Source organism: Vipera berus, assembly GCF_964194415.1.
Source record: "Vipera berus genome assembly, chromosome: 7".
Classification (NCBI taxonomy): Eukaryota; Metazoa; Chordata; class Lepidosauria; order Squamata; family Viperidae; genus Vipera; species Vipera berus.
This window is the reverse complement of record NC_138209.1, coordinates 69553381-69581035: the sequence shown is the minus strand read 5'-3', so window position 1 is coordinate 69581035 and position 27655 is coordinate 69553381. Positions and strand designations below refer to the sequence as shown.

The 27655-nt window shown below is 44.1% G+C and overlaps 1 protein-coding gene across 1 annotated transcript in view; it reads right to left on the bottom strand.

Annotated features, from left to right (window-relative positions):
• Window positions 1-212: 212 nt before the first annotated feature.
• The window catches only part of KDR (kinase insert domain receptor), a 75387-nt gene continuing 47944 nt past the window's right edge, over window positions 213-27655 (bottom strand). Inside the window, exons 18-30 of the mRNA XM_081332974.1 lie at window positions 23958-24062; window positions 22592-22705; window positions 22173-22261; window positions 17225-17369; window positions 16258-16358; window positions 14702-14824; window positions 14347-14458; window positions 12248-12347; window positions 11859-11964; window positions 11443-11594; window positions 8758-8854; window positions 8545-8633; window positions 213-520 (exon numbers count right to left, since the gene is read on the bottom strand). Coding sequence (XP_081189100.1) covers window positions 310-520; window positions 8545-8633; window positions 8758-8854; window positions 11443-11594; window positions 11859-11964; window positions 12248-12347; window positions 14347-14458; window positions 14702-14824; window positions 16258-16358; window positions 17225-17369; window positions 22173-22261; window positions 22592-22705; window positions 23958-24062 — 1544 coding nt within the window. The 3' untranslated portion in view covers window positions 213-309. The remainder of the gene's footprint in view (window positions 521-8544; window positions 8634-8757; window positions 8855-11442; window positions 11595-11858; window positions 11965-12247; window positions 12348-14346; window positions 14459-14701; window positions 14825-16257; window positions 16359-17224; window positions 17370-22172; window positions 22262-22591; window positions 22706-23957; window positions 24063-27655) is intronic.

Sequence of the window (27655 nt, the reverse complement as noted above, 5' to 3'; positions counted from 1 at the left end):
CGTAACAGCACTGAGAGATGGCCTCCTGATCAGAGTTTAACATGTTCTTGTCTTCAAACTGATGACGAAACGATTGTGACTTTCCGTAATGTCTAATATATCTTCAAGCTCTCTCAAAGTCTTGCATTGCCTCCAGGATTCCTTATTGCCATTTTTCTTCTTATCATAAAACCTTTTGGGGTGGGGGGTGGGGAATTCGTATTTTTCTCCCCTCCTGTATTCTGGGTATGAATACAATGGCTTTTGGGAAAAGGCAATGTTTGGCACACGTTCCAGTTGTTGCCCCCCCTTTTTTTTGGGGAGAAGTCCTTATACAGACTGTGAAGTCAGAGAGATAGCGGGGCCGTAGGCAACGTAGCAGGTCTGAGAAGCATCGTCCCTGAGCGTTAAAAGTTCCGTTTCTTCACTAGGATAAATGGTAGTGTCCATGTCATCTGAATGGTAGCCTGACTGGTAGCCACTGGTGGGATTTGAAGCTTCAGACATAACCGATTCGTTGCTTTTACTGGAAATCAGCCCACTGAAAAACAAAAAAATGGAAATGGCTAATTTTGCACTAGGGTTCAGAGTATGTCTAATGGTGTCTGAGAGTGACCTAGGGAGACAGGAGGAAGAGACCAAGAATGGACCACCAGCATATCAAAGATGTTCCAGCCCACAGAAGGAGACGAGTTAGTACACAAAGCTTTGCTGCTTTTCTGAACTACCTCAAAGGTCTATCAATATGGGATTTTTTTTGCCTTGACCAATAAGTATGGAGAACCTTCTGTCTGGTTTGATATAGCACAGGTACAGATTTCAACAGATAGTTTGTTGTTGTTGTTAGCTGCGAAGTCATGTCTGACCCATCGCGACCCCATGGACAACGTTCCTCCAGGCCTTTCTGTCCTCTACCATCTTCTGGAGTTAGGCTCACACCTACTGCTTCAGTGACTCCATCCAGCCACCTCATTCTCTGTCGTCCCCTTCTTCTCTTGCCCTCAACCTTTCCCAGCATTAGTCTCTTCTCCAGTGAGTCATTCCTTCTCATTAGGTGGCCAAAGTTGTGTTATATATATATAAACAGTTAATAATACTTCATTGTATAAACCAGGGAAAGCCGCCTGACAGAAAACACGCGGGAACTTTGACAGCTGTCAAAGTTCCCCGCACTGCGCAGGCGCCACCACTGACAGCTCGCGGCTGTCAAACTCCGGACCATGTGGAAGCCTGAGCTGTCAAAGTTCCCCGCACAGCGCAGGCGCAACCACTGACAGCTCGCGGCTGTCAAAACACCAACCCATGCGGAAGCCGGAGCTGTCAACAGAAGACGACGCGGATTGGTCCCGGTTTGACACGGCGCCAAAATGAACACTCCTGATTGGCCCTCGCTGCCAGCTGCCGGCTATAAAAGCCGGACAAGTTATTCTATGTTTGCCTTGCTCTAAATAAACCTGTTGTTAACTAGCCTGTCGTCCCGAGTGGTCCTTAGGCTACTTCACTGGCGACGAAGGTGGGATCGCTCCGGAGCTGAAGTCACGGCCGAGGAAGAGAGTTCCCGGCAAGAGCTGTCACGGAAGTTTTAACTTCCATCGGAGCAACCCAGGACCGGACGACATGGCAAACTTCGGGCGTGTGAGGGAGTTTGATACCCGCCATCCCGAGAGATGGCAATCACACCTAGGCCAGGTCGAGGGATTCCTCCTCGTCAGTAAAATCACTGACGACAGAGCAAAGGCCGCCGCTCTACTATACATCAGCGGACCACCAGTGTACGATGCTGCCGTTGGCCTGTTCAGCCCGGTACCCATCACCGAAGTCTCCTACGCAGACCTGGTGGACCAGCTGAACAAGTACTACATGCCGGCTCGCTCAGAACTGTACTGGCGAGTACAATTCGCCCAAAAGAAACAGCGACCGGACGAGCCCGCCAACGAGTTCATTGCCGGGGTCAGACACGCCGCACGGAACTGCTGTTTCCCCGACCTGGAAGACCGCATCAGAGACCAGGTGGTGATCGGTCTGAGGGACGAGAAGCTGCAGAAGAAGCTGACATCCAAAACCGACATGAGCCTGGCAGAGCTGACCAGAGAAATCATGGCCTACGAGCACAGCCACAAGAAGAAGCCGACAACCACGACCCCAGAGAGCCCAGCGACCGTCTACCAAGAAAGCGCAACCTTCAGCGACAGCGGAGAGTCGGTGGATTTCACCGACGGAGAAGCCCTGCAGCGCAGGATGGAGCGTCGGCAACCGAGGAGAGGCGACACGTCGGACCGCCGTAGGTCCAGGAACCCCCCTCCGCCGCCGCCGCGTTATGAGCAACGAGCCGCCTGTGCCAGCTGCGGGGGCAATCACGCCCGAGGAAGCTGCCGCTTTAGAAACGCTAAATGCCACAATTGCGGGAAGACCGGCCACATCAAACCGGTGTGCCGCAGCAAGGGCCGGGACAACATCAATGATGTGGAGGCAAACTCCCCAGGTAGGCCAGCAACCCAGGCCAGCAGAGAAAAACCGCCAGGCCCCCTGGTAGAGACAATTGACAGGGTAAACAGCCTAAGCTCAAAGGTTAAGATCTGGGTCAAAATTCAGGGGGTGCCCTGCCACATGGAAGTGGATTCAGGGTCAGCAGTCTCCTTAATTTCGTTAACGACGTACCAGGAGATCTGTCAACAAGGCAAGGAACAAATTCCCCTGAGGCAAACCCAGGTACACCTAGCTGATTTCCAGAAAACCCCCATTCCTCTGGAAGGGAGGGCTAAGGTCGTAGTGCAGTACAAGGGGTTCAAGGGTCCCTTAGAGGTCTTAGTTACGCCAGGGAATCGCACCAACTTGATAGGGTTAAACTGGTTCGGACCGCTAGGAATCGCCATAACGGGGGTAAATACAATTCAAGCACCCAGCCTGGAAGCCGTTTGCAACAAGTATGCAGACGTCTTCGATGGCACTTTAGGAAAATACACTGGCCCCCCCCATTTCCTTACAGTTAAACCCAGCAATCCAACCAATTAAAATAAGAGCTAGGAGGGTACCCTTTGCCCTTAAAGAAAAAATAGAAAACAAACTTGATCGCCTCATAGGTCTAGGGGTGCTTGAACCAACGGAGGGGGGAACCTGGGAAACCCCTATAGTCACCCCAATTAAACCTAATGGAGAAGTGAGAGTGTGCGCGGACTATAAAGCGACACTCAACTTAGCCCTCAGCCCCCACGCTTACCCGGTGCCAGCGGTAAGGGACGTATTTGCTTCCATCCGTTCTGGCACCATTTTCGCCAAACTTGATCTCACGCAGGCGTATTTGCAACTGCCTGTCACTGAGGACACCGCGGAAGCCCAGACTATTGTCACCCACCGCGGTGCCTTTAAAGTAAAGAGGCTCCAATTCGGCATATCGGCGGCCCCGGGTATCTTCCAGGGTATCATGGAGAAGACCCTGAAAGGAATACCCGGGGTCTGCCCCTATTTCGACGATGTTCTCATCGCCGGGGAAAACGAAGCAAGCTTAGCTGACAGGCTGTCAGCTGTGCTGAGCCGGCTCAGAGAAGCCGGCCTCAAACTTAAGCGAGAAAAGTGCTCCATTGGAGTCACATCTACTGAATTCCTAGGGTACAAAATAGACGGCCAGGGCATCCACCCCACTACAGAAAAACTAAAGGCTATTCAAACCGCACCCAGCCCCAGGAATAAACAAGAGCTTCAAGCTTTTTTAGGACTATTAAACTTTTACCATGCCTTCATCCCCCATAAAGCCACTATCGCGGAGCCTCTGCATAGGCTCCTGGACAAGGGTACGAGTTGGTCCTGGACCAAGATACATGAGAATAGTTTCCAATCATTAAAAAAGATTATCTGTCACAGCTCAACTATCACCCTTTTCAAAGAAGACACCCCGATATGCATCGCTTGCGATGCCTCTCCCTATGGAATCGGGGCAGTGTTAAGTCATATATTCAAGGACGGTACACAAAGACCCATAGCCTTCTATTCACGCACTCTGACCAAAGCAGAAAGAAATTACGCACAAATAGACAGGGAAGCCCTAGCAATAGTTGCAGGGGTCAAAAAATTTCACGACTACCTTTATGGAAGGCCATTTACTATATTTACTGATCACAAACCCCTGCTGGGCATATTCACTTGGAATAAAACTACACCACAAATTCTCTCTCCGAGAATATTACGGTGGTCCACATTCTTAGCAGCCTATTCCTATCAACTAATACATAAACCAGGAAAAGAATTGGGACACGCAGACTGCCTCAGCAGACTGCCCATGCAAAACAAGGACTCAGACCCAGCCCCAGCTGGTCTGATTTTAGCAATCTCCCAACTTCCAGAATGCCCCCTGACTGCAAACATTATAGCCAATAATTCAGCTAAAGATAAAATACTTACAAGAATCCTCAAATGGGCCACAACAGGGTGGCCAGCTCAAAACCCACAACCCCAATTCCAACCATATTTTAACAGAAAAAATGAGATTTCCACCCATAGGGGATGCCTGCTGTGGGGAAATAGGGTCATCATACCAGAGAAAAACATAGACCAAACATTACACATTTTACATGAAGGACACCCAGGCATTGTAAAGATGAAAGCGATGGCTAGAAGTTATGTATGGTGGCCAGGCATTGATAAACAAATAGAAAAGTATGTGGGAGGGTGCTATACTTGTCAGGCGACCAGAAACGAGCCACCCCAAGCACCAATCCACAAATGGGAAACTACCAGGAACCCTTGGTCACGTATACATTTAGATTTTGCAGGACCTATCCAGGGCCAAAGTTTCTTAATTGTAGTGGACAGCTATTCTAAATGGCTAGAAGTCACTCCCCTTAGAAAAACAACGTCCGAAGCCACTATTCAAGCCTTAAGAAAAATATTCGCCACACATGGCCTTCCAGACACCATAGTTTCAGACAACGGACCTCAATTCACCTCTCGTGAATTTCAGATGTTCGCTATGAAGAATTGCATTAGACTGGTCACGTCGGCGCCGTTCCACCCATCGTCGAACGGGATGGCTGAAATTATGGTACGGTCCACAAAAGAAGCTTTAAAAAAATTCGTTAAAGGGAACTGGCAGAGGCGTCTCAGCCAGTTCCTCTTGTCACAACACACAACTCCATGCACAACAACGGGCAAATCACCAGCAGAATTGAGATGGGGGAGGAGGCTAATAACACGACTCGACAGATTGCACCCTGATACATATCCAGAAGAAAAAGAGCACCCCCACCCAAACCGCACACTCAACCCTGGACAATTGGTATGGGCACGGTCATACACGGATAAAAACAAGTGGGTCCAAGGGACAGTATTAAAACAAACCGGACCCATCTCATACCTTATAGCCACACAAGCACACGGCAACATACGCCGCCATATTGACCAGCTTAGACCCAGACAACCACCACACAACTCAGAGCAACCAAGGGATTCCGAGATACAACCCCCACCGGAAATACTGCCTATGCCAAACCAGGAAGAAGAACAGCAGAACGCACTACCAGAACCAGTCGATCCTCCACCCCTTCGCCGCTCAAACAGGAATCGAAGAGCCCCCACCTACCTAAAGGACTATCAGTGGGCGGGTTCCAACGTCCAAGAGGGAAGAAACGCGCCAGGGGAGGGGTAAGGGGTGTGTTATATATATATAAACAGTTAATAATACTTCATTGTATAAACCAGGGAAAGCCGCCTGACAGAAAACACGCGGGAACTTTGACAGCTGTCAAAGTTCCCCGCACTGCGCAGGCGCCACCACTGACAGCTCGCGGCTGTCAAACTCCGGACCATGTGGAAGCCTGAGCTGTCAAAGTTCCCTGCACAGCGCAGGCGCAACCACTGACAGCTCGCGGCTGTCAAAACACCAACCCATGCGGAAGCCGGAGCTGTCAACAGAAGACGACGCGGATTGGTCCCGGTTTGACACGGCGCCAAAATGAACACTCCTGATTGGCCCTCGCTGCCAGCTGCCGGCTATAAAAGCCGGACAAGTTATTCTATGTTTGCCTTGCTCTAAATAAACCTGTTGTTAACTAGCCTGTCGTCCCGAGTGGTCCTTAGGCTACTTCAAAAGTATTTGAGTTTCAACTTCAAGATCTGGCCTTCTAAAGAGCAGTCAGGGTTGATCTCCTCTAGGACTGACCGGTTTGATCGCCTTGCAGTCCAAGGGACTCGCAGGAGTCTTCTCCAGCACAATAATAATAATAATAATAATAATAATAATAATAATAATAATAATAATAATAATAATAATAATAATAATAATAATAATAATAATAATAATAATAATAGTTCAAAGGCCTCAATTCTTTGGCGCTCAGCCTTTCTTATGGTCCAACTTTCACAGCCATACATTGCAACTGGGAAGACCATAGCCATGACTATACGCACTTTTGTTGACAGGGTGATATCTCTGCTTTTTAGTGTGCTGTCTAGATTTGCCATTGCTTTCCTCCCCAGGAGCAAGCGTCTTTTAATTTCTTGGCTAACAGATAGTTAGGACTGCAGAAAAAACAATTGCCACCAGCCTAGTGTCAAGATTCCGGATAAAGTTTCCAATAAGGCAAAGCACACCTGAGACATTCCAATCTCTGATGCAAAACTTTATTGAGTACAGCACACTGGCACGAAAGAGTTGAAAACCAGCTCTGGCGATATGTGGGAAAAAGATAATCAAAAGAATAAAACCTTCCCTCCCCTCTCTGACAGTTCAGATCACATTGTCCAATTAGTTAGTCTTCAGGCAGTTGTTACGAGAATAAAGTGTCTGCTCAGCATAACATCTCTTCGGCAACCTTGCCTCCCATATGAATTGAAACCACCTGTGCAGTCCCCCCACTATGTAACTGTTGGCAAGCTAGAAGCAGCATGGCTATCCTAACATAAGCAATCTTCGTAGCTGGACACCTGCCTTCCATTGAGGACCAGTATATTCCAAGGGTCTGAAAGAGGGCTGAGAAAATATCTACAGACCCTCTCACATCCTGGACATAAACTGTTTCAACTCCTCCCTTTAGGATGGCGCTAGAGGGCATTGCATGCCAAAACAACTAGACACATGGACAGTTTTTTTCTTTCGGGCCATCGCTCTGCCGAACCCCTAATTCTCACAGTACTGCTTTATGTCTAAGTATATTTATCCATGTTATCCATGCTATAATATTATTGTTATTATCATTCCCATCTTATTTACCACCCTTTCTTATTGGTATCATCATTATGATTATTATTACTCTGTTCCTTTGCACGTACACTGAGAGCTTCTGCACCGGAGACAAATTCTTGTGTGTCCAATCAGACTTGGTCAACAAAATATTCGATTGTGTATTCTGTTCAAGGGGTGTCAAACTGCCGGCCTCCAGGCCGGATGCGTCATACCAAAACTGCACTCACCCCATTGCCGGCAATGGAAAAAAAGTCGCGATACAGAGCAACATGTCACATGACGTTCGGAGTTTGACACCCCTGTTCTATTCTGTTCCATGTGGGTGAAACCCAGGGAGAGATGGAGAAGCATTTTCATCTATCAGCGACGTCTCTCCCTACACTAACTGCCATCTAGCAGCAAATATTCTATCCGACTGCAATGGAGGGGAAAAGGGAAAGAGTGCCAGAATAAATAAGCATGGGATATAATCGGACCAGTGATTCCCAAAGCGACATTGGAACCCCAGGAAGTCAAAATGCTGGTGGACAGTTTAAGCCTTTAGCTTGCGGTATTGTGCATTGTATAGTGCTAGAGAAGACTCCTGCAAGTCCCTTGGACTGCAAGGCGATCAAACCGGTCAGTCCTAGAGGAGATCAACCCTGACTGCTCTTTAGAAGGCCAGATCTTGAAGTTGAAACTCAAATAAATACTTTGGCCACCTAATGAGAATGAAGGACTCACTGGAGAAGAGCCTAATGCTGGGAAAGGTTGAGGCCAAGAGAAGAAGGGGACGACAGAGAATGAGGTGGCTGGATGGAGTCACTGAAGCAGTAGGTGTGAGCCTAACTCCAGAAGATGGTAGAGGACAGGAAGGCCTGGAGGAACGTCATCCATGGGGTCACGATGGGTCGAACACGACTTCGCAACTAACAACAACAACAACAAATTGTGCATTGATATGCTCTTTTCTCCCATTTCCCAAGGGGGTGGCATCACTGTTGGAACATTACTGGGTAAGAAGAATAAATCTGTCCAAAAGAGAGGTAGATAACTCTTGAATATTTCCAATCAAGTAGAGAATTTTATTTATTTATGTATTTATTTATATATAAAATTTATTGGCCACCCATTGTACCCTAGGGTAATTCTGGGTGGCTTTAGAGGCAAAATAAAAAGTATATACAGAAATAATTAAAACATAAATAATTAAAACCAAACATTAAAACCTAAGGGCACATGAGGAGGGCAGGGACAGAGCGAGTGGGTGGGTGGGTGGGATGTGTTGTGACCACTTCTACTGGGCTGTTTCCCCACTGGGGCACTTTGGTTTTTTAATTCAGAACCACCTTGATTTATTTTATTTTATTTTTTAAATAAAATGGGCACGATGATTGTTTCTCCAGATTTACCTGAAGGGCAACACCAGTTCTTTAGCTTTCTCTTCTAACGCCTTTAGTTCTTCAGATGCGAGAATCATCCCACTATCTGTCTGATTTTCCTGAAAGAGTCCAAAAAAGAAAAAAAAGAAAAAGGCTGTATGGACAATCAATGGAAACACAGACAGATGGACAGACGGACGGACCAAAAGTTCAAAAAAAGAAGAACCAATAAAATGGACTTACATCTTGAACCACTTTTATGGCTGGTTCTATGGGCACAGATTCAAAAGTCTTGACGCTCACACGGCGACTGTTCCTTTTACTTCCTGGGCAATGCTGGCTGAAAAAGAAATAGACCTCTTGTTAGTGTGCCGAAGCTAGTAAAGCTGGACAGTCAAATCTTGTACAGCTAGCATCCCTCCGAGCAGTGATCGTCATCAATTTTTGGCCCCAGGTATTTTTCAGGTATCACTGAAAAATTGCCAGAATCTCATTATGATTTGAACGATTACAATTTTATCCAGAAGAAAAAGGTACTTCCTGTGGATTCAGTCAACCCTTTGATGCATCTAGGTCAGTGATGGCGAACCATTTAGAGACCGAGGGCCCACACTGCAACCAAAAACCCACTTATGTATCATCGAGTGCTGGGTGGGCATGGCCCATTGGCTGGGTGTGGCCCATTGGCTGGGTGTAGCCAATTGGGTGGGCATGGCCTAATGGGTGGGCATGGCTGTGGTGGTAACGGCAGAGTGAGTGGGACTAAAAAGTTCAATCAATCAATTCCTACTTTGCAAGATCTTTTTTTCCCCACGAGAAGTTGAAATTGATTGATTGATTGATTGAACTTTTTTTTTTGCACATGGCGGTGGAGGCCTAAAGCGAAAAGGTTTTATAAAACCCAGCTGAAAGCCTAGGACTGGGGCAATAGCACGCGTGCCCACAGAGAGGGCTCTGCATGCCGCCTGTGGCATGCGTGCCATAGGTTTGCCACCATGGATCTAGGTGCTATAGGGATTCTGCAACCTGTATTGGATGCCGGTGTGTGTTTGTGTGCATATGTGAACATGTGCATATTTACTGTCACCCCTTTCTGTCCCTGAAGGCTGCTTCTTGCACTTCCTAAATAATCTACCCTTCCAGATGTTTGACCAAACAGCTTCTTTCTCCCAGGGACCGTCCTAAACCCATTTCCTGGAAAGAAGTCAAACACGTGCTTCCTTTAGATCCCCAACCTTTGGGGCATCAAGGACCAGATCCATGGACCAGGAGGGAGGGGGAGGCATGGTTTTACACGCTACCTAGATCTCACGAATGTGCAAATGAAGCTTCACTTGCTTATGCACCCCGGTTCCTAATGGGCTGTGGACTGGTACCAGTCTGCAGTCCAGGGGTTGGGGACCCCTGCTTTAGATAGCCTCCCTACGTGCTGTCCCACTCCCTCACGCAAACATGTGACTGTGGTTAGTGGGTTTATTAATATTCCCCAGCAACTCCCTTCACAAAAAACCCAGAACTGTCCCAATTAAACCCAGCCACAAGCTAGTCCAATGCTAGTCCACAGAGCAATGGCACTTGAAAGTTTCCCAATCAACATAAACCCACCAGGCAAAATTAAATCCACAATACAAGAGGGTTCGTGAGGCAAGAAAAGTCCAAAGTTCACAAGGCAAGATCCACGTCAAGGCACAGGGTGTCATTCCAAAGCAAGGCAAGAATCACAATGACCAGAAAACACACAGCTAGGAAATGAACACATTGCTCCCAGCATCGCCTCCATCCATCTGCTCTGCTAAATATCCAGCCTCTGGTGCAGCCTATAAAGAAGGGCAAGGCTGCCTCCTCATGCGTAATCTGGCTGACCTTCTCTGCTCCTGCCTTTTCTCTGCCCTATATGTTCTTGGATCAGGTGCAGCAGGCAGTTCCTCTTCATCGCTGACTGGCTCCAGCTGCATGCTTGCCCCACCTGAAGCCTCAGGGCTGTCCTTCTGCAGCTGTGCTTCAGCCAAATCCCCTCAGACGGCTGCTTGAAGCCATTAACCAACTCCCTTCCTGACACGCCTGGAACTGGCTCATCCTCCACCGAGGTGACATCTAGAGAGGTATCTGAGAAAGGATCCGGGGGAAGTCATCACACCCCAGGGCACTACGGATGAGTGTAGAATGGATGAGATGAATTGAGCCCAAAGGTTATGTTGCTAAGTGAAACCCTTGTTAAGTGAGTTTGCCCCATTTTATGACTTTTCTTGCCACAGATGTTAAGCGAATCGTTGCAGTCGCCAAGTTAGCAACACAGTTGTTAAAAAAATGGATCTGGATTTCCCACTGATTTTGCCTGTCAGAAGGTCACAAAAACAGATTGCATGACCCCGGGACACTACAACCGTCATACAAACACGAACCACTTGCCAAGCGTCTGAATTTCAATCACGTGACCATGGGGATGCTGCAATGGTTGCAAGTGTGGAAAAATGGTCGTAAGTCACTTTTTTCAGTGCCGTTGTAACTTTAAGGGTCATTAAATTAACTGTTGTATGTCAAGGACGACCTGTAATGCAATGGATCCTTGTGATAATGTGAGGATGGGGTGCACCTGGTTGCAAGTTCATCAACTTCCCCCACCCTCAGTGTGTGGAAACTACATGGCCCTTTTAGCAGACATGTGTCTCTGTTACATGGACTCTGACGGCATTTCTGGGAAGTTAAATAAGATTGTACACATTCATTCATCTATTGTGTATTTGTACATTAGTCACCTGGTCTCTTGGGTGGGACACAAACAGTTTCTCATTTATTGTGACATATTGCATTAAATAATGAGCAACACAAATGCCTTTCTCATCTTTGCTATGATTACCACGTCAAGTATCAACCTTGGGAAGGGGTTGTTGAAGACTCCCAATGGAATATGCTCCGACTATTACAAACCTTGTTTGCGACGTGCTGTCATAATGGAACTGAGAATCACATACTTCCTCCTCTTCCTTGCAGGAAACAGGTGACGTTGGCAAGGAGAGTCCAGAATCTTCTTCAGTATGAAGCAACGTAACTTGGGGAAGGACAACATAATCTTTACCATCCTGATGTGAAAGACAAGACAAAAATAGCTTTACTTTTTATTATTAATGAATGGAGCGGATAAAAATGAAACAAAACAAAAATTCAGGGAGTTGGTGGCAGCCTGTAGAACAGAGGTAAGGAATGATGCCCCCCTTATGACTTTTGGACTTCAACTCCCAGAATTCCTGAGCCAGCATGACTGACTTAGAAACTCCGCAAGTTGAAGTCCACAAGTCATGAAAGGGGTCATCCTTCCCCATCCCTTTTGCAAAACATTTCTGTACCTTGTGAACATTTGCTTGCAGTAAATTCCCTAAGTGCTCCACCAGATCTGAGAAGGTTGGCCTTTGTTTCGGTTCACCATGCCAGCAGTCCAGCATTGTTTGATACCTGGAAAATTAAACCTACTATAAATAAATATGTCCCAGACTTAAACCCATTCAGCTAGTTATTAATGGTTATGGTGCCAAGGAATAAAGGAAGAACGGGAAAATTAGATTTGACTTGTTTGACTTTGCTCTTCTATCCCATTAACATCAAAGCTGTGTTGGCCAACTAATGGATGTGTTTTATTGTTACACCGGAGCTTTCCTCAATAAAATGGAAGGGAATGGAATGAATGTATGATCAACGTCTGCTACAAAATGTGTTTTCAACAGCAAAACGTTCTTACATTTCAGGCGTTGTGTAATCTGGTGGCCTCATCCTTGTTCCTTCTTTTAGTCTTCTACAGAAATCTTCATCAATTTTCACACCTGGATATGGTGAGGCCCCTAAAAGAGTAGAATTTCTTTTAAACATTCCCTAAAAATTCTGGTCTCATTGTACTGCTTAACTACACCAATATGAAAAACAGCTACAAATTTAACAGGTATTTCACTTGAACCAAAGATGGGCGGAAGATAGATCAGGATTGGCAGGTAAACCGATCTTTTGGAGAAGATCAGAAAAATGTCAAGACTGCTAAAGCAGTTGACTTAAAACTGGTCATTTACAAACTGTTTTTTTGAGTTATGATGGCCTTGCAAAAGATGCGTTACAGCCCCTAAAACATATGTGGTCATCGTAAGATGTTGTGCCACCCTCTTCAGCCAGATGGTCAGATTTCACCTGGCCACTAGTTTACATTTATGACTGATTGCAATACTCCATGGTCATATAACTATGATTTCTGACATTTTTTTGCCAGTATCTGGCAAAAATAAGCATTGAAAAATTGAAACATTTGGAATGTAAGAGCTTGTTTGAATCCCAGAGTGGCCTTGATGTCCAAGTTCTTCCCAATGTTGAAAGTTTACTACCACTTGTCAAAACCCCCCCCAAAATCGCACATTCGGGAAAATAGGTTCTTACATACGACTGCATGATTTGGACTTATAAATGCGTGATTTGCTTAACAACCACCAGACAAATGTTGAGCAATCAGGTCCAAACACACGGGCATCTTGACTTCTATGAGTGTCAAAATGTACGGCCAAAATTGCAGACCCAATTGTGGCAGTAAATCAAGGACTAACTGTAGCTTAATAATGGGAACCACAGATTGATTGCACCTCAAACATTTGGCAGGACCTGGAGATCAAGGCCAATCTAGGATTCAAGCAAACTCTTATATTCTGAATTTCGCTTACCGGTATTTTGAAATGTATGTTTTGTTTTTTTACAGATAATTCTAATAGACCTCCAGTGAGGTCAAATTTCTGGCTGAAAACCATATGGGTACCGCATGGCTGAAATATGCTATCGCCAGCATAGAAAGAATCCATAATAAATCAAATGTGACAACATTAATTTTTAAAAAAAGTATTTGGATATTGTTTTGCTAGACATTTTCTAACCAAAATATGGGAATCCTGCAACAGCACATAAAAAGTGCAATAATTTATTTATCATCATGGTCCAATATATTTTCTAAGATTTGGACTGAGGGAAAGATTTCTTAATCTAACAAAACACTCCCTCATCTTTTGAAACACCTTCCTGGGTACCAGAGCACCCAGAAAAATGGGGTACAATGTTTTAAGGGGAACCCTCCAAAATTAGATGGCAGGAAGTTCTGAATCCATGACAATCCATGGAGCTCTAGAAAGAGTACAGAGAAGAGCAACAAAGATGATTGGGGGACTGGAGGCTAAAACATATAGGGAACGGTTGCTGGAATTGGGTATGTGTAGTTTAATGAAGAGAAGGGTGAGGGGTGACATGATAGCAGTGTTCCAGTATCTCAGGGGCTGCCCCAAAGAAGAGGGAGTCAAGCTATTCTCCAAAGCGCCTGAAGGCAGGACAAGAAGCAATGGATGGAAACTAACCAAAGAGAGAAGCAACCTAGAACTAAGGAGGAATTTCCTGACTATAAGAACAATTAACCAGTGGAACTACCTGCCTCCAGAAGTTGTGAATGCTCCAACACTGGAAGTTTTTAAGAAGAGATTGGACAACCATTGATCTGAAATGATACAGGGTTTCCTGCCTGAGCAGGGGGTTGGACTAGAAGACCTCCATGGTCCCTTCCAGCTCTGTTATTTTGATCAGTATAATAATATGAACAGGAATCAAACTCATGGACTAAATAGGGTCTTAATGAAGGTTTTGGGGTTTTTTAAGGAGCAACAAATAAAAATATTAAATGCCTATTAAATATTCACTTTTTTGTTCTATACTGGTGGAGAAGTAGGTATCTATAATGACACTGCATTAAAAACATGGGTACATTTCCATAGCCTTAATGTTAAAACCTTGAGAAGAATTAGCCAGCAAAGACATTTGACTTACCTAATGAAAATATTTCCCACAATAATACACCAAAAGACCAGACATCACTTTGAATTGTGTATACACGATCAAAAATGGTTTCTGGGGCCATCCATTTAAGGGGCAATCTGGCCTAAATATTTAAGAAACAACATTATATATCGTAAATACCACCAATTAATAGCAATGACATTATTGTCATAGTAATTTACATAAAAGGTGAAAGTTATAAAATAGTAAAACTTGAATGCTTGCAGAAAACTGATTACAACACGTTTGCTAAATCAGTGAAGTGAAAGTGGGGCTAGGTACTTAGGATGTCATGGTTAGCTTTAATTTTAAATAGATGTCTGAAAATTTCAGACACTGAACTTACATCTCCTTTTCTGACGTAATCTGGATCTTTGTAGATATCCCGAGCTAGTCCAAAATCACAGATCTTGACCACGTTGCTCTCCGATAAAAGGATATTGCGAGCGGCCAAATCTCGGTGTATACACTGAAACAAGGTAAATATGAGTTAGGATAAAGATTAATGAGTAAACAGAAGCATATATTATTCCCGACAGCAAGGAGAAGGAGAGATGGTCAAAGAGGAGGATATATTTTACCTTGTTTCTATTTGGAAATTGCTTCCGGATTTTGTGCTTGCGGTGGAAAAAATAATAACGAAACACTGATTTTGTTTTTACCAATTAAAGGTAAAGGTAAAGGTTCCCCCGCACATGCGTGCTAGTCGTTTCCGACTCTAGGGGCCGGTGCTCATCTCCGTTTCAAAGCCGAAGAGCCAGCGCTTGTCCGAGGACGTCTCTGTGGACATGTGGCCAGCATGACTAGACGCCAAAGGGACACAGAACGCTGTTACCTTCCCACCGTAGTGGTCCCTATTTTTCTACTTGCATTTTTACGTGCTTTCGAACTGCTAGGTTGGCAGAAGCTGGGACAAGTAACAGGCGCTCACTCTGCTACGCGGTACTCGGGATTCGACCCGCCAAACTGCCGATCTTCAGATCGACAAGCTCAGCGTCCTAACCCACTGAGCCACCGTGTCCCCTTTTACCAATTAGATAGGTTTATTGTTATAGAAATGGCTAATCTGTACCGTTGTGTAAAAGTAAAAAAAAAGTTGAGGTTGTAACGTTATCTTCTGCTGTGCTCAAGAGAGATGGAAACTGGTACCTTCCCCCCCCCTTTTCCTCCTTTACACCCTGTTTCAAATGAAGGCACCCTTATATATTGATCTGAGGGTGTAGTTCTTAATAAATGCATTAACAACAGTTTTCCTTAGAGCAGTGATGGCGAACCTTTTAGAGACCCGAGTGCCCAAACTGCAACCCAAAACCCACTTATTTATCGCTGGGTGCCAGGTGGGCGTGGCCTACTGGGTGGGTGTGGCTGTGATGGTCATGGAAGATTGGGTGGGTGTGGCCAAGGTGGGTGTGGTCAATGTCGCTCGTGGGGAGGGACACCTGTGGGGGGCAGCTGGTTGAAGAGGGACAGTTGCCACCTCTGAGGCATGGCACGGGTGCCCAGAGGGAGGGCTCTGAGTGTCGCCTCTGGCACCCGTGCCATAGGTTCACCACCACTGCCTTAGAGGGACTGTACTTCCCTCGACCTCTATATGGCTTGCTCCAAGATAGGTTCGTGTTCATAGGCATTCATGAAATAAATAATAAAATCTGATCGGAGGAAATGGACACGGAGCTTCCGACCCGTATGTCAGTCTTGTTGGCGAATTCACAAGGGCTGATGCTTTTATCAAAGCACTGAGAAGCATCAATAGCTTAAGCCCAAGAAGGCTCTGAGGTCTTGAATGCATTCCAGACACAAACATTACAGTTTCCTTCCACCAAGCCTCATCCTTATTTGCAATTATTTCCTGAAGGATGTTGTCATTCTACAAGTGTCATTTCCCTACAAGAAATTCCTTACTTTCCGGGACGCCAGGAATTCCATCCCACGAGCCACCTGGAAGCTGTAGCAGATAAGGTCCTCTAGGTGCAGAGAAGCTTTGCAAGGATCTTCTGATGCTGCTGTGAAGAAAAAGAAATGAATTTATACACGATGCACACTCTACTGCGCATCCTGGGCAACCTATTTAAAACTGTAGTAAACATGGCGATGATGAAATATTTTCCATGGGAACTGCTGAGGGTGGTTATCTACCCTTCACCGGTGGAATGAACAGAATGGAATATTTTACGTGAGAAATGCCCTTGTCTAGATCACAGCTACATTTATTTGTTGTGTAACAGGATTTTAAGAAAAACCTCACTGTAGATTAATGAGATATTAACAGTGAATGACTATCCTGGGAACATCTGGCCATGGGTGGTAAAGCTAAGGAAATACCAATTTTGTTGTTAGTTGTGAAGTCGTGTCCGACCCATCGTGACCCCATGGACAATGTTCCTCCAGGCCTTCCTGTCCTCTACCATCTTCTGGAGTCCATTTAGGCTCATGCCTACTGCTTCAGTGACTCCATCCAGCCACCTCATTCTCTGTCATCCCCTTCTTCTCTTGCCATCAACCTTTCCCAGCATTAGGCTCTTCTCCAGTGAGTCCTTCCTTCTCATTAGGTGGCCAAAGTATTTGAGTTTTAGCTTCAGGATCTGGCCTTCTAAAGAGCAGTCAGGGTTGATCTCCTCTAGGACTGACCGGTTTGATCGCCTTGCAGTCCAAGGGACTCGCAGGAGTCTTCTCCAGCACCATAGTTCAAAGGCTTCAATTAATACCAATTAATAATATGCTAATTTGCCCTTGAAGGTTTCTTCTCACAGAAATTAATCCTTGATTTCTTCAGGTTATTTGAGTGTTTGGAGGGTTTTATTTCATGTATTTTATTATTCATTTCAACTTTGGTCATAACCTTTGCTTAAAAAAGTATGGCAAATCTCACTTTCTCCTTCTTCCACGTCACTGAGGGATCGCTCCTCGCCAAATCCCGAACTTGTTGAGCTCTGGCTGCTTGCAATGCTGTCCAAGCGTTTCTTTAACTCTGCAGAGAAGTCACTGTGTCGTCGCCCAGATCTGGTACTATTGATCTGTGGCAATGAAAACAAACGAAGAACAAAAGAGGCGATCAGATTTGCATCATTTTCTCTGAAGGCAAGAAACAAAAGGGTGTGTGTGTGCAAGTTTTTAGTTGCTGGTAAATAACGGAAGCTATATAACAGGAGATGCAACAAAATATGGCAAAGGAGATAGTACGATTTTGCTGGAGCTCTATGCAGTGTTTGCTTCACACATGCAAAGATTCCACATCATTGGTTAATCTACGTCGCCTTCATCCTTCCTTTCACGAATGCCACTGTCGTCCCACATTTTAATGTGGTCTGCCTTTTTTAGCAGTTCAGCCCCAGAAATGCTGTTGATATAACCCTTGGTTTGACCAAAGTTGGGTGCCCTTGCCTTCAACTGTGCCCAGATGACGCTCTTTCACTATCAACACTGAAGTAAGATTAGATGCCTAGCTAGATAGATAGCTTGTCTACATGGAAAGCTACTGTTATGGAATTTATTGTGCAGAGGTCTCCTTGTGCTACCAAAGAGTTGCACAGACAAGGAAGGGCACTGAGAGCAGTAAAAATCACACACAGAAATACACTGAGTTCTAAAAGCAAAAAGTATTTTACTTTGAGGTGGTGTAAAAACAAAAATGCACAGTCAAAAATAAACAGTCCAAGTCATAAACAATAGCAACAGTCCAAGTAGTAATCCAAACTACAAAGTCTTCTTACCGGTCCAGAGGTCAATACACAGTTCAGGTTTACAACAGTAGTAAACCAACAGCAGAGCAAAAACAGTAACAGTAGAAAGCAGTGAATTCAGAGAGAGAGAGAAGCTACGTTCCTAGCTTCCTCTTATGGCCATGAGAACACTTACACACCCATTGGCCAATTAACAACTTAAAGACATAGCATTATGGTTAATATATTTTCAACCCAACATTGTAGGCTAGCACCATATGCCTAACATTCTCCCCTTTGGGTAGAATAATATATAACTCTTACAACGCCAAGGAATTACAGGGCATTGAATGTCAGACTCCTTTCCTTCCTCTGATTCCTCTATTATCTCCCCTATCTCCTCTTCATCTTTTATATTTACAGGAGATGCATTATCATTACTAGTTATGTTATCATGGGAGTCCTCAAACACTAGAGGATCAGTATTAACGGTTACTTGCTCTAACCTATCCCAACCAACGTGCTCAAGGAACTTTGCACTAGCACTGTTATATACATTAGTTGTGCCTCGTTCCCAGAAACGATAGGATCTGTGATTAGCTTCGTAACCTACGAAGTATAATTGCCTAGCCCTATGTTGGCCTTTACTCCTGAGTTGTGCAGGAATGTGGACCCAAGCTGGGGTGCCAAATGTGTGCAGGTAATCAAGGTTTGGTCTTCTACCATGCCATATAGTATATGGTATTTTACCAGTAGAAGTATTAACAACTATATTCAGAACATGGTTTGCACATTTTGCTGCCTCCCCCCACAGTCTATCTGTTAAGCCAGAATCTCTTAACATGGTTCTAATCATGGCTTGTAACGTTTGCCCACGTCTCTCAACAAAAGCATTATGTTGAGGCCTATATGGGGCTGAACGTTTATGCTCAATGCCAGCTGATTGTAGCATATCAACAAAATACTTATTTGTAAATTCAGTACCATTATCAGTAATTATGCACTGAACCTTTCTCTTTGTTTTTCTCTCCACGAACTTCAGCCAGTTTGCAAATTGTTGGAAAGTATCTGCCTTTGACTTAAGCAGATAACAAAAACCATATCTAGAGTAGTGGTCCAATATACTTAAAATATAACATGACCCTCCTAAACTTGGTTTCATGGGTCCAATTAAATCAGCAAACACAACTTCCAAAGGTACAGTTGTTTTGAAGCCGTTTATCCTGTTTGCAGGAGTTGCCTTGCTCTTTTCCTGATTACAGGCATTGCAATTCAAATACTTACTACATGGCTTCAGTTTAACTCCCTCTACTAATTCCACTGTTTTACGTAGTGAGTTAAAGTTTACATGCCCTAACCGCCTATGCAATAAATGTATACATTCATCATGTGGCTTCTTGTTCTCACATATCGAGTTAGCTTTAACTGTACTAACCTGGTTACTTGTGAGAACGAATAAACCATTTTTCAAATTAGCAGTTACACAGGTTCCATTCCTCTCAATAGTGCATTGCTCCCCTCTGAATGTTACCACAAACCCAACCTTAACCAATTCCCTTACAGATAACAAGTTGAATCTTAGTTTAGGTATATATAACATAGGTAACTGTTCATTAATGCATGGACAATAGGAATTACCTTCACCAGAGGCCTTCATCCTCCAACCGTTGGCCAGTGAAACATATTGGTTGCTGTTTTTCATATTAATAAACCTCTCTTTCACTTTAGTAATGCATTGTGAAGCCCCACTATCAACAACCCACAATTCATTGTTTCTGGATGTTGGTTCACCAGAAATAGCCAAACCAATGCCCTTCTTAGCCTTCCCACTGCTATTTACATTCTGTTTTTTACCCTTTCTACAGAATTTGGCTATATGCCCTCTAGCCCCACAAGAATAACATTTCTTGACGTTGTAAGCAGTGGTGAATTGCTGCTTCTCTCGTGGCTGTGTCTCTCTCAGCTGGTCTCTGTCACGCCTTCTTCTGGACTCTTCCAGCAGTCTCCCAGTAATGTTAGTCAATGTCAGTTCCTCTCTGGTCAGGACTTCCAAAGAAGAAACATACTCATCATAACTCTCATCCAAAGATGACAGAATAATGTAGACCTGATGCAACTCTGAAAAAATCAGCTCCTTTTCATGAAGCTCTTGAAAAGTTGCCTTCATGTAATTTAAATGGGTCAGCATATCTCCATTCTTCTGCAGACGAGTCCTAAACAGCTTACGTGTAAGGTGTATATGTGCACCCACACTGTCTCGAACATAAAGCCTTCGCAAAACATCCCAACACCTAGCAGCAGACTCCTCACCACGAATATGGACAAGCTGCTGGTCATTCATTGTTAGTCCAATAATGCAAAGAGCTTTCTCATTGCTTCTTTTAAAGTTGTCTAACTTCTTTGCATCCTCTTCGTCATCTGGATCCCAAACAGTAGTATCTGGTGGGTTATTTACAACAGTCCATAGTCCTTCCTTGCGCAAAAGCAAGCAGCATTTTGTGGACCAGGAAACATAGTTTGTCCCATCCAACCGGGTTATCCAGGAGATGCCTGACAACAGTTCCTGTGCCATTTTACACCAAAAAGCTAACACAAACTCAGCTAGGAAAACTGTGTGTACTTACTCTCAGTACAGGCCTGGGCCCATAACCAGTGTTATGGAATTTATTGTGCAGAGGTCTCCTTGTGCTACCAAAGAGTTGCACAGACAAGGAAGGGCACTGAGAGCAGTAAAAATCACACACAGAAATACACTGAGTTCTAAAAGCAAAAAGTATTTTACTTTGAGGTGGTGTAAAAACAAAAATGCACAGTCAAAAATAAACAGTCCAAGTCATAAACAATAGCAACAGTCCAAGTAGTAATCCAAACTACAAAGTCTTCTTACCGGTCCAGAGGTCAATACACAGTTCAGGTTTACAACAGTAGTAAACCAACAGCAGAGCAAAAACAGTAACAGTAGAAAGCAGTGAATTCAGAGAGAGAGAGAAGCTACGTTCCTAGCTTCCTCTTATGGCCATGAGAACACTTACACACCCATTGGCCAATTAACAACTTAAAGACATAGCATTATGGTTAATATATTTTCAACCCAACATTGTAGGCTAGCACCATATGCCTAACAGCTACCATTTTGCTCTTTAACTCAGGTATCAAAATGCTTATGGGAGGCTCTGCTCAGAAATCAGTCCTGGGGAATTTATGTCTGAGCTTTACATGGACTAGACCAGTGATGGTGAACCTTTTAGAGACCGAGTGCCCAAACTGCAACCCAAAACCCACTTATTTATCACAAAGTGCCAACATGGCAATTTAATCTGAATACGGAGGTTTTTAGTTTAGAAAAAAACAACTCGTACATTAACATCTTTTGTCTTAAAGCTTTCAAGGACACAAACGTTTTACTGAAAGGTAAAAGTTTGCATTTGGCATGCTTTCGAACAATGAATGTGATTTTTGCTGTTGTATGCATGCTGATAATTTGTCTAACCTTGGCTTATACTTTGTAAGTTTGAGAGCAACACATGCAGCACTCCAGGTTATCTGTTAGTTTGTTTCTGGTGTCAGATTTGATATAATTCAAAGCTGAAAACAGCGTGCTCACTCGGAGGCTTGTTTTGACTAGGAAGGGGCTTGAGAAATGGCTTTTTCCTGCAAAAACGTAGCCAAAGAGTGAGGCGTGTATGCCCACAGAGGGCTCCGAGTGCCCCCTTCTGGCACGCGTGCCGTAGGTTCGCCACCACTGGATTAGACTGTTAGTGATAACTATCGTGGATGACTTGGGACTATTGAGTAATATGAGAGACAGACTCTCAAGGAAGCAAATGCTATTGTACCTGAAGAATATTTGTGAAGGCCCCAGGGTGTATCATGATTAGTCAATGGCTTCATGTTGAAATGTTAAATGTGTACTTTACTGAGAAAAGGAGTGCAGTTGCTCTCCACATCTGGACCCTTCATAATTGCAAAGTGTGAAAGGAGATTAACAAAAGTAAAAAAAAAGGGAATTGACTGCCTCAAAGGAAGGTCTGTGGCTGATGGCGGACAAGAACCTGCGTCGTCTATTCTTGTTCTAATGCTTTAACCTCTACGTCACACAAAGTTCAACAAATCTCATCGCGAGCACAGTGAATGGCTCTCCGGGTTGCGAAAGCTCACCTTGCATGGAACAAAATCATTTCGCTTGCTTCTTAAGTAGACAGACAAATTTCCAAACTTGCAGTATTCCACAATCACCATGAGTGGACCTGAACAAAGTACAGTGAGAGGAAAAAAAGGTCGGATCACGAAAACGGACCAAAGCATGTTCAATATTAAAACAGAAATAGGTCAACCGTCATCGGACAGAATCTTACACAAGCCTTCAGATAGGAAGACACAAGAGTATTTAAGCAGTCGTCAACCTGCCCCATTGAGTAATTCTCTCTAGGTTTTCTGTTAAATATTTCTGTTTAGTTTTGTATTTTTTTTTCTTCATTGCTGAACTCCAAGAAAGTTCTACAAGAGGAGCTGTCACGTCAATCCATTCATGCAGTTCCTAAGATACATCAGAAATGATCTTAAGTAGCAACACTGACCTCCGGGTTTTGTGCAAGCTCCAAGTAGGTTGACTACATTGAGATGATGGCCAATATGAATAAGAATTTTGAGTTCGGACATCAGTGCTCGGTGCTCACTGTGCGTTGCACCCTCTGCAAAGAAAAGGCACACAAATAATAGCAGGAATAAACTCAATTCTATAGACTGTAGCTGCAATTTATCTGAACGGCCTCAGCTGAGCTGCCAACTTCCATTTCAAAGGTAGGGAAGAATTACAAAATCCATTGGGTCTATCTGGTTTCTTTGCAGCAACGTAAGATAAACAGGCACCCTTAAAAGTCTGCTCTAAACCTCGAGTCACATTTACTAAAGCATCTTATAGGAATGGCCACTCTACCAGGTTGTTTTTTTTTACTTTCCTTGGAGAAATTAACACTTTTATTTTATGGCTATTCTCTCAGATTTCAGTAGGTTGAGTTACTGTAGACAAATCTAAATGGTGCGGGGGGGGGAGGTTGAGTCAACCACAATAGAGATCAAAATAGTATTTTATCAAGATTTGTGAGCAAGCTTAATAGAGATTTGTTATTAGAAACTGCATAGATAATGTGCATAGGAACTAGGCATTCGTCCATGTGGAAGAGGCCTGCAGAATTTACATATACAAATACCACGGGTAAGGAATATGATAGCACAGCTATCATGCATAATCCCCCCCCCAACCAGGAAAGTTAATGCAAGCTATCAGTCCTGCAACTTGTCCATTGGTCGGAAAACGGCTATATTCTTTCCATTTAGATCAGGGGTGTCAAACTCGCAATGTCCCGTGACGTGTCGCGACGTATCATGACTTTTTTTTTCCCATTGCCAGCGATGGGGCGGGCACGGTTTCACCATGACGCATCTGGCCCGCGAGCCAGCAGTTTGACACCCCTGATTTAGATGTTACATGCTTGCTAATATTAAGAGAATTGTAATGCATAAAACCCTCTCCAGCAACAGCTACTAATTACCCAGGACCAGGGCTTTTTTTCTCATAGAACGCTCAGAACAGAGTTCCGGCACCTTTTTTGGATGGAACCTTGTAGGGTAGGCAAGGCAGGTTGTATGACATGTGTGAGTTCCGGCACCTTTTTCTTTTACAAAAAAAAAGCACTGCCCAGGGTAGATGGGAAATGCAGAAATGCACCTGTTAATGCAGTCAGACTGTACACATTACCTATCTTTTGGTAATTAGGGACAATTGTGTGAACCAAAGAACAAAGCAGAAGGCCATTTTCCATCCCTAAAACTGCTAAAGCCATCTAAATGCAATTCTCCTTGTCCGAGAAGTACAATCTGCATAGCTTTTACTTTTGCTTACCATCACTTCCCTTGTTGGGTGAGCAGATTCTTGATTCTTACCTTTAAGCATTTTGACTGCTACAGTTCTGCAAGTAGTTGTTTTGTCAATTCCAAATGCATCAGCTTCAATAACTTGACCAAATGCTCCTCGGCCGAGTGGCTTTCCTGGATACATAAGAAACAGGAAAGAGTAATATATTCATCCTCAAATGGCAGGAAAGAAATTATTTACCCATTCCATTAAAAAAAATGTGGACGAAGGAAGGAAAGGAAAACGCTATCCTAGCTACTGATCCTTGCAAATTTGTTTCAGGACTGGCCATGAAAACTTTGTCCTCAAATCAAATGTAAGGTTGCATTAATAATAATAATAATAATAATAATAATAATAATAATAATAATAATAATAATAATAATAATAATAATAATAAGAAGAAGAAGAAGAAGAAGAAGAAGAGGAGGAGGAGGAGGAGGAGGAGGAGGAGGAGGAGGAGAGGAGGAGGAGGAGGAGGAGGAGAAGAGGAGGAGGAGGAGGAGGAGAGGAGGAGGAGGAGGAGGAGGAGGAGGAGGAGAAGAAGAAGAAGAAGAAGAAGAAGAAGAAGAAGAAGAAGAAGAAGAAGAAGAAGAAGAAGAAGAAGAAGAAGAAGAAGAAGAAGAAGAAGAAGATGGAAGGAACCTTGGAGGTCATCTAGTCCAACCCCCCTCATTGTTTTTGAGTAATATGAGATTATTTTATACTGGTCTAAGGAAGGCAGCTCAGTGCAGGAGACCCAGGCAAGAATAGAAAACCCTTAAGTAGACCACCATTATTTAGCTACAACCAACCGATCGATCAGAATGGAGCTGGGAGGAACCTTGAAGGTCTTCTAGTCCAGCCCTCTGCTGTTCTCACTGTTAATAACTTTCTCCTTAGTTCCAGATTGCTTCTCTCCTTGATTACTTTCCATCGTTTCTTGTCTTGCCTTCGGGTGCTTTGGAAAATAAGTTGACCCCGTTCTTTGTGGCAGCCCCTCAAATACTAGACCAGGGCTTTCCAACCAGTGGTACGGGTACCACCTGTGGTACATTGGCACTTGACAGGTAGTACGCGACCATCCTAGAAAAGTGGTAGCGGGGGAGGGGAATGAGCTGAACCAGTGGCAGCACCGCACAAGCCTGAGCGAGAGATGGCTGGAGCTGCAGGGCTGTCAGGGCTCAGCGGAAGCGCCAGGATCAGCGCCAGGCTCCAACTGAGCCCAGAAGAAGTGCCAATCAGCTGGAATGTTGTAGTATCTCCAGGGTCTTTTGATTTACATTCAGATGCTTGGCAACTGATTCATATTTATGATGGTCACAGTGTCCCAGGGTCATGTGAAGTGACCAAAACCTGCTGCAACCACCCAGCAGACGGGGGGGGAATAAAAACCAAACCCCCCCCACCCCTGCTGCCAGTCCTCAACAGAAATGCTCACAACAATGAAAACCTCGTACAGGAGGAAGAGCGCCACCAGGCGGGCGGGCGGGCGTCTTGCTCGGCTGTGGCTTGGGGGGCACTTTTTCAGTGCCATTGTAACTATAAAGAGTCACTAAGCGAACTGTTGTAAGTCAAGGACTACCTAAACTTCATCACTTTTTTCCTTTTTTTTTTTTTTGGTCCTCAAGTTTTTGACACCTTGCTAGGCGACTGGTGGTACTCGGATGTTGCCATATCCTAAAAGTGGTACAATGGGTGAAAAGGTTGAAAAGCCCTGTTCTAACGTTCCTGTGAGGTCAGCCAACAGTACTGTAGGCATTAGGGGACTGGCACTGGGGTTGCGTGAGTTTGTAGCTGAAGCAAAATGGAAGCTACAAATATCCTCCTTTAGTTTAGTGTCTATGGAGATTCTCAGTCACCCAGGTCATAGTTGTCTCAAAGACAACTATGTTTACTGGTGATATGATCTTGTTCAGCCCCAATGGTTCAAAATCAGAAACCTGGTACTCCATGAGTTGCCCACCTAATGTCATTTTAAAGGAAAGACTGGTGCCAGGAAGGGCTGCCTTCCTCCGATGACAAAGCCCTGGCTGCCAGCTGCATAATTCTGGCTGTGTGTTTGGGCGACTCTGTGACAAAGGCGTGTATTCTGGTTATCTTCAGGTTCTTCTTCTTCTTCTTCTTCTTCTTCTTCTTCTTCTTCTTCTTCTTCTTATTATTATTATTATTATTATTATTATTATTATTATTATTATTATTATTATTATTATTATTATTATTATTATTATTATTATTATATAGCATTTTTAAGATACGGATTCCAACAGCCACAGCTTTGGCACATTCCCTGGGCGTGTGGCCTAGCTGCGATTTCACTGCTACACATGATATACTACCACTGGCTTCACCACTCAGAAATGGTGGGAATTACTGATGTGCCCTGTCTTTTTTCTGTATTCTGCCACACTCCTCTTTGACTGTCTGATGGCCTCCCTCCAACTAAAGGATGGGGAACTGGCTGGTTTCCAGTGCTAATTAAAACCCATGAACCCTCCTGGGAAACTCAAACAAGAACCCATTGACAAAGAATAGCCTGCAACACAGCCTATAAACAATCTACAATGTCTACAAATTTACCCTGTAGTCTTAGGAATGCCAATACACTGTTCGGCATTTAAGAATTTTCCCAGTACAAATGTGATAACTTTCTAAGTGTTCTGTGATTCCCCCCAGCCTATAGTAGTGGCCAAAATTGTGGAAAACCTTTGGGAAAAGTGTACAGTAGAAATGCCACCTTTGGTTAAGTTTCCACCATTTTTTTTCTTCTAATTTCTTGATAACTGTAGCCTCTTTCACTTAATGATATTATTTTACATTGCTTTCTGGGCGACCAGTCAACTCTTTACACCATCGCTTTATTACATTTTACAAGCTCGCTAAATGAAAGAACACACACACAAAAAAAAAACCCAACCAACTTGATACCGATCACATAACACACTGACAAATGTCCTCCACTCAGCTTCAATACGTGACCTCAATTGCTGCATCCTACTGTGATCTGATTGGCTCATTGCCAAAACAAGATGACACCCGATTGGCTCTCTAAACACTCATGCTCATTGACTACCATCAGAGAAAGGAAAGCTACCTGATATCAACCTAAGCAAGTTGTGCTTCCTTTTTCTGGTTATTTGGCTATACCTTTTCATAGAATAAAGGTAAGGGACGTGGTGGCTCAGTGGGTTAGGACGCTGAACTTGTCGATCAGAAGGACCGGTAGTTTGGCGGGTCGAATCCCGAGTGCCGCATAACAGAGTGAGCGCCTGTTACGCGTCCCAGCTTCTGCCAACCTAGCAGTTCGAAAGCACGTAAAAATGCAAGTAGAAAAATAGGGACCACTACGGTGGGAAGGTAACAGCATTCCGTGCGCCTTTGGCGTCTACTCATGCTGGTCACATGACCACGGAGACATCCTCGGACATGCGCTGGCTCTTCGGCTTTGAAACAGAGATGAGCACCGGCCCCTAGAGTCGGAAACAACTAGCACGCATGTGCGGGGGAACCTTTACCTTTACCTTACTTTCATAGAATACAGTACAGATAATTGAACAATTATCTTCATTGCATTACATTCTGGATTAAGGTAGCTTTCCATTGATATATAATTTTATGGTACTACTCCCCCCCAAAAAAAGTGGTGTTATTAGCCATCAAACCTCAAAAGTACACTTTTCCCGAAAGGTTTCCACAATTTGTGCCACAACTGTACATCCGCCCGCGAAAAATTCTAGTTTCATGGCTA